This window comes from Leptonychotes weddellii, chromosome 10 (genome assembly GCF_054177405.1).
Source record: "Leptonychotes weddellii isolate Sample4059 chromosome 10, ASM5417740v2, whole genome shotgun sequence".
In the NCBI taxonomy this organism is placed as follows: Eukaryota; Metazoa; Chordata; class Mammalia; order Carnivora; family Phocidae; genus Leptonychotes; species Leptonychotes weddellii.
Window position 1 is genome coordinate 31,259,530 of NC_138378.1, and position 7,752 is coordinate 31,267,281.

The 7,752-nt window shown below is 40.1% G+C and overlaps 1 protein-coding gene across 3 annotated transcripts in view; it reads right to left on the reverse strand.

The window, feature by feature from the left end:
• The window catches only part of PAK5 (p21 (RAC1) activated kinase 5), a 298,952-nt gene that overhangs the window by 41,750 nt on the left and 249,450 nt on the right, over positions 1–7,752 (reverse strand). For all 3 annotated transcript variants that reach the window (XM_081833216.1, XM_081833215.1, XM_081833217.1), the window contains one exon: positions 800–1,585. In XM_081833216.1, coding sequence (XP_081689342.1) covers positions 800–1,585 — 786 coding nt within the window. The remainder of the gene's footprint in view (positions 1–799; positions 1,586–7,752) is intronic.

Consider the following 7,752-nt stretch of genomic DNA (forward strand, 5'->3'; position numbering starts at 1 on the left):
CTACATTGAAATAAAAAGCTTCTGTGCAGCGAAGGGCAAGATCAGCAAAATTAAAAGTCACCGATGGGATGGGAGAAAATATCTGCAAACCACATGTCTGTTAAGGGGTTAAAAAACATATAAGGAACTCATACAACTCAATAGAAAAAAAAAAAAATCCCAAATAACCCAATCAAAAAATGGACAAAGAACCTGAAAACACAGTTTTCTAAGGATGATATACAAATGGTCAACAGGTACATGGAAAGGTTCTAGACATGACTCATCATCAGAGAAAAATCAAAACCACAATGAGATATCCCCCCACACCTGTTAGAATGGTTATTATATTAAAATTTAACTTTAAAATGAACTTTATTAAAAGCTTACCATGCAATCCTGACTTTTTTTTCCTTTTCAACAGATCCTTGTAAACTTTGCCAGAATGCAGGAAACACTGTATTCCTCCATCTAATGGTTTACAATCATATGCTTCTTAACAGAGGACTTAGTATAATATGAGCACACAATATTTATTAGTAGTATATCAGGATAGCTTTCAAATAAAGAATTTTTTTTTGCCTTTCAATCAGAAACCCTGTAGGAGATCTCCAAAGACTTTGATTTTAATGAATAAATGTGCCTTGCCCTATATCCTCTGCCCTTGGGGCTTGTGGCTGGAAATCAGGTAGGGTTTCAATATGGATTCTCACTTAAAAGGCAAACCATCACATTAGAATCTGACTACGTGAGAAGGTCATGCTAGCACCACCTTTGTGGGGTGCATGCACACTGGAGGGAAGGAGGCAGTGAACGTTACCTTTGGAATGCACATTGTGGGCTCGGACAAGCGAGGGTAGGTGTAGGAGTTGTACGAGTGTCCTTGGGGGTGGGTTTTAAATGCACTGGCTCCGAAGGGCATCATCGGTTCCTGGAGCCCCGAGCCTGACCTGGACCTCTGCCGCATGGTAGGCTGAGGGCTGGTCTGATTCAGGTAGGATGACTTTGGCCTCCTATCATAGTCATCCAGGCTGGGTCCCCACTCGCTTTCGCTGAACACCAGACTCTCCTTGGAGCACCCACTGGTGCCTGCAGTTCGAGAAGGCGTGAACTGGAATGGATAATCTAGAGGGGAACTGCTTGAGGCTCTCTGGTACTCCCACTTGAGGTCGCTGTATTCACTTGGTTTACTTAGTGAGTCCAAGTGTGCATGATAATCAAGGGGAAATCTGGCGAGATCGGATTTCCAAGGCTTCATCTCAGGATAGTGGGCCTCCCCGTGTTTGGTCTTCGTGACGTGCCCATTTTGCTTGGCCACATGGCTGCTCTTATAAAATGGATCCAGGTCGTCGCCATAGAGACTTTTCTCTCGATACTTCTCAGTCGGGTAGTCAGCAGTGGTATCGGATTCGCTGGAATACTGTGAGAAGGTGATGAAGCCATTTTCTTCCCGATGGCCTTGACCGTGGCTGGAGGCTCCCTGGTCTGGGGTGGGCGGGCTTTCCTTCCTTAGGGAGTTGGAGCGAGTCACGGAAATGTTGTCAAAGTCCTCCAGCAGGCCGTTGATGGAGGTTTCCTTGCACGGTTTATTTCCTCTAACGATTGTCTGGGAACAGTAAAGGGAATGCCATTTAAAGAAAACATTTCATGCTTTCAAATTGATGTTGGAATCCCGCCCCTACTCCATCTAATTTAAACCACAGAGGAAAAAAGACCCCAGGAACGTCCCCTAAAAAAGTGATAATAAAAAAACTGTTGACTGATTTCAGTCGTGAAATAAGTCAAATATTCTTAAATTGCAAATAATCTTAAATTGCAAATTTTCTTTTACCTATCTCAATAGAGAGATTAAATATCAGAAAGCCATTTAGAAGACTGTATAAGTAATCATCTTATTTACCAGTTTAGGGGAAACCTCCTCCCCACCCCTTCCCAAACCCTAACCACCTAACAATAAGATGATTATAATTTTAAGTCTATAACTCATTAGAAAAAGCATATTATTTTTTACATCCATTATTCAGATTATTTGCAAAACCAGCAAACACCGTCACTTGAGGATTAACATACCCAGAAATGGGCACACATTTTTTCTTTTTTTACCCTTTTATGGAAGACATATGAAAACTGAGGTTACCAGATTTTATGGAAGAGGAAGGCACTTTCTGAACTGTAAGTAAGGAACAGCATGAAGATTACTTGTGAGATTTTATTTGTGATCATATGTGATCTTCTCATTAAGCATCTAACGGTAATACTTGCTAGAGCCACACTTCCGTATCATCATCGCTAACGTCTGATGGCTTAGCAATTGATGTAGTCGTACTTGAAATCTTAGTGACAAACTGCCAAGCCCAAATGTTACCTTTAATGAACCTAAATAACACTGGAATACCAGGAACAGAAAGAAATCACAAACCACTTACAAAGCCAGTCAGCTGTGCCTTGACAATGACAAGGTTTGCTGCAAAATATGATGGGGGGTGGGGATCAAAGTGTTGTGACTCCAGACTTCCAGGATTTTAAGAGAAAAATACCTTTGAGCAAGTAGCAAAGGAGTTCAAAATCATCTCAGTAGAACAGAGGCTTTCAAACTAGAGGACAAAGTCAAAGCGGTCCTAGAGCACACGCTTTATAGATCAGTGCTTCCCAAAGTCCCCCCAGGATGAAAGACAAGGTTTTGTTTTTTTCCATCCAATCAGTCCAGGATGAAGACTTTTGGTCTGTACCCTTTTCTTTTAAATAAACTTTCAATTCCGGAATGGTTTTAAATGAACAGAGAGGTTGCAAAGAGAACATACAGAGCTCTCATATATCCCTTACTGTACTGTTAACATCTTACACTGCTATTAACTAAACTCCACAGTTTATATGAATTTCATTAGCTTTTTCCCTAGTGTTCCAGGGTCCCATCCAGGATATCTTGTACTTATTTGTCATGTCTCCTTAGTCTCCTCTGGTCTGTGATAGTTTCTCAGACTTTCCTTGTTTTTGAATGACCTTGCCAGTTTTAAGGAATAGTGGTCAGGGCTCTGCAGAATACCCTCAACTACGAAATTCTCATGTTTTTCTCATGGTTAAACTGAGGTTATTGGTTTGGAAGGGGAGATCACAGAGTAAGGTACCAATTTTATCACATCATATCCAGCGTGCCTGTCATCAACATGGCTTATCACTGCTGATGTTGGCCTTGGTCACCTGGCCCAGGGAGTGCTCACCAGGTTTCCACACTATAAAGTTACATTCTCCTTCCTTCCCTGCTTTCCAAACTATACCCTTGGAAGTAAATCAGTCTCCCTCCCTGAGAAGGGGTATCTATATAACGTATGCGGAATTCTGCACAGGAGACTTGCATCCTATTTATTTATTCAATCATTTAGTTGTGTCAGTATGGATAGAATCATGGATATTTGTTTTATACTTTGGATTATAATCCTAAAATATACTTTTGTTTTGTTTTGTTGCTCTAACTGTTCTAGCTTTAGTTACTGAGAGCTCTTTCAGATGGGCTGCTCGGTCCCTTTCATAAGCCCCCATCCTCTTATTTTTTGAGCCCTTCCTCACTTTTTTGGCGCTACAAGATGCTCCGGGTTCATCTTGTCAGTTCCCTGAGCTTGCCCTAAAATCAACCACTTCTCCAAGGGGCCTGGTTCCTTGAACTGGATAATGATATTAGAAACTAATATCTGGATGCTGGGTGTGCTCTCTGCTACTGGGGTGACCCTGTTTCCAGGCCCTCTCAGTGAACAGAGCCAGGCAATACATGGATACACACACTTCCCCCGGTATGCACACCCATCTCTAAATATATCTGTCCATCTGTAACTGTATTAAGCTAAACATGAATTCATACTGTTGTCTCTGAATCTCATCTAGGGTACCACATAGTTCATTCTAGCTTTCCCTCATATTTGTTGGTGAAAACCCTGGATCTTCATCTGCCATTCTTTTGGTTATTCTATCCCAGTATACTGATATAGCAGTTTCAGAATCATTACCCCACACCACAATGGGAAACACCGTTGCCAGCTAGAGTACAGTGTTTAGTATGGTTTTTTTGGACGTTGGGCTTAAAGTTTCCATTCAAAGAAAGCCCTGTTCTCCAAAGTTACTTAGGTTAACACCCCCTTCAATGACATTATATCAAACAAATGTAACAGTTACATTCTTCTGCCACAGTTTGTATTCCATCCTGGGATCCTCTTGATCTCCTGATTGGCTGAAAAAATTACTCTTTGTGCTGGAAAGTTCTATGGGTATTGACAAATGCGAAGCATCATGTATTCACCATTACAGGGTCAAAATCTCCTTCCCCTTCAAAATCTCCTGAACTTTCCCCCAGTCAGACACCACCTCCTCCCCAAACCTTTGGTATACTGCTGATCTGTTTTTCATCCTTGTAGTTCTGCCTTTCCTGAATATCATATGAAGGGAATCAAACAGTCTGGAGCCTTTTGGTCTGGCTTCTTTCATTTATTATAATGCATTTAAGGTTAATCCAGGTGGTTCTGTGAATTAATAGCCAATTTTCCCCCTATTCTTCCCCCCCCCATTCTTCTTTAAAAATCACTGAACGGTATTCCATCATATGGAGTGTTAGGATTGCTTGTGGAGGAGGGGTCTAAATGGATTGATTGTCCAACTAGGTGATGTTCTGTGTGAGCATCCCCCAGAGAGAAAAAGAACCACCTGTCATATATACATCTGGACCTCTTCTCAGAGCAAGAACATCTACACCCACCCCAACAGATGAACTTGGAAGAAGCAATACCTTGAACAGGGAAAGGTAAGCACAGGGAAGAGAAAAGGAGGAAATGGACATCTTCTGATGCATTAAGTACGAATGCTAGTAACTCATCCTCAAAACTCTCAAGTCTATCTGAGCAGCTTCCAACTGCATTTCAGTTGTATCTTACCTGTTTATCATTTCTCTTTCTATTTGCTCAGGGTGTTCTTCAAACTCTCTTAGACATAGGTACTGTTACTTTCTGTGGATTTAACAACTGGCCTCCTCTCTTCTTCAATAATGCTTTGTGTAAATTTTTTAAAAAGATTTATTTATTCATTTGAGAGAGAGTGAGCGAGTGCATGAGCGAGGTTAGGGGCAAAGGGAGAGGGAGAGAGAGAATCCTAAGTAGAGTTCCCGCTGAGCAAGGAGTCCAATGCAGGGCTCGATCCCATGATCTGACATCATGATCTCAGCCAAAATCAAGAGTCAAATGCTCACCTGACTGAGCCAGCCAGGCGCCCCATGTTTTGTACAAATTTTTAAGAAAATAGTATTAATCTGTTTATATCACAGTGGACCAACTAAAAGTCTTTTTAGCCACCATTCTGGACAGAAATTATACTCTTGCACATTCCTATTCTCTCTCTTTATCAATAACTGGCAGATTACTCAATGAAATGTTCTCAGGAATTCATGTCTTCCCCCAAAATAGCTTCCTGGTATTTCTAATCCTGGGCATTCATATTGACTGATATACCACATGAATAATGACTATAAGGTATGCCAAGGTCTTTAAGTACCTTCTCAATTATTGGACCTGCTTGGATAATCCTGTAGCAAAAATATTATCCAGACTTTCTCTGAACTTGACAAATAATAGTTAGCTATATAACAATTTTTCATGTTCAATGTTATCTTTGGGTCTATATCCCAGAAAAAAAATCATTTCTCTAAATTCTATCCATCTTAAACAATATTAATCTTTCTTGTCTGCCTCTACCCTTCCTATCTCTGAATACATGAAATATTCAGCTCTGGGACCACAGAATCACTTCTAGCATCTTAATGTTGGAAGGAATCTAGAGATCATCTAGGCCTCCTCCTTCCTTTCCCGAGTAACACTAAAACTCAGAGCTGACTCTGCCCACTGATACATAACAGACCTGGGATTCAAACCCAAAGCCTCTCTCTTCCAGTCTAGTGTCCTCTCTCTCAAATCAAAGTATAGCTGATACACAATGAATGTTACATTACTTTCAGCTTAGTCTAGCTCTCTTTCTGAGATACTCTTCAGACTCTTTTGAGCTAAACAAAATAGCACCAGTTGGATGCAAATGCTTCGTGTGTGACATCACAACCCATCAAAAATGGGTCAATAAAATACGTACTTTCTATTGCGCACTCCATTCCCTAGCGATGAGTTGTTCAATTTACAACATATGGGCAATTCTAGGTTCTGGTCTTAATTTCAGCCACATTTGCTATGTGATTTAGTTTCATCCTTTTTTCATTACCTCTTCTCCAATTTTTAAAAAGGATACTATCACTTGATATCTAGTGATACCCCTCCCAGACACCTTCAGGAATTATAGAGGCTGATGGAGGGAGAGATTATATAGCAGTTTTGAAACATACCAATGTACACACTGCCTTCCGGTGTACACAAATTTGTAAATCTGAAATGAGTAAAGAACATTAAACACAACTCGTCAATGAAGGCAAGTTAAAAAGTGAAGATTATAAAGTAAAGAAAAGATCAGAGATGAACAAACTAAAAATCATGGTAAGTTTTCAGGAAGAGGAGAATTATGAGCTAGGTCCAGGAGGAATTAATAGATGGACTCAGATGACAAAAAAGAGTGATTGCCAGCTCATCACTTACTCAATGATGGAGGCACAGAGATGATCAGAGTATGTTAAGATGCCACTATCTTTGGGCTATGTGGATAATTGTGATAAAAGAAAGGGTCCCCCGCTCATATCAAAGAGGCATTTCAATCACTTGTCCTTTGGAATTTATATCCAGAGAACCTGTTAGTTCATCTTCAGCAAATTAATAAATGGCTATTATGGGGCTGGACTATTAGTCTTAGAAATTCACTACCAGGACAGATATTTAGAAGGAAAAAACCCTTCCCTATGTGATTCTTTTGTGGTCAGAGCATTATTGAATACTTCCTTTGAAACTGCTGAGTCCTTTAAATCTTCCCGTTTTCCCACTAAAACTCTTCCAATTTCATTAATGAGCTGAATGTGCAGACTTGAAACTCAGTCACTTTGTTTCTGGGGAATACTGTGAGAAAGGAATTTAGATGTCTATATCATCTATCAATGTATCCATCAAACCACCTATCCACCCACCTATCCATCCATACAATAACAGCTGAAACTATAACAGAAATCTAGAATATGCCTATATCCATGCTATCTGTATTTTTTTAAATGACTAAGTGATAACATAATGAAGTTCTGTTTGGGAGAGCCCTTTTCTTCTCTCATTAATTGTGCTATAAATATCTTACATTTGGAAAATGAAAAACCAAGCAATCATGAACGACTATTTCACAATTTTGTCCCCCAAGTAAGTTCATTTAGATTTTTCTGGGAGATGAGAGGGTCACTGTTTCAACACACAAATTAATCTGTGACCTCAGAGTTGGGGGGTCTGCTGTTTCCATGCACTTATCATTGCATATCCAGAGATGTATGTTCAGTTTATATACAAAATTATAGCAGTAAACTCAATAAACAGAATTCTATATATTTATTATTGTGGAAGGAGAAAAATTAATATTACTATGAGCTAAATGCTATTTAGAAGAAAAAATAAAGACTCTCATTGAATAAGGGCGCCTGGGTGGCTCAGTTGGTTAAGCGACTGCCTTCGGCTCAGGTCATGATCCTGGAGTCCCTGGATCGAGTCCCGCATCGGGCTCCCTGCTCGGCAGGGAGCCTGCTTCTCCCTCTGACCCTCCCCCCTCTCATGTGCTCTCTCTCTCTCATTCTCTCTGTCTCAAATAAATAAATAAAATCTTAAAAAAAAA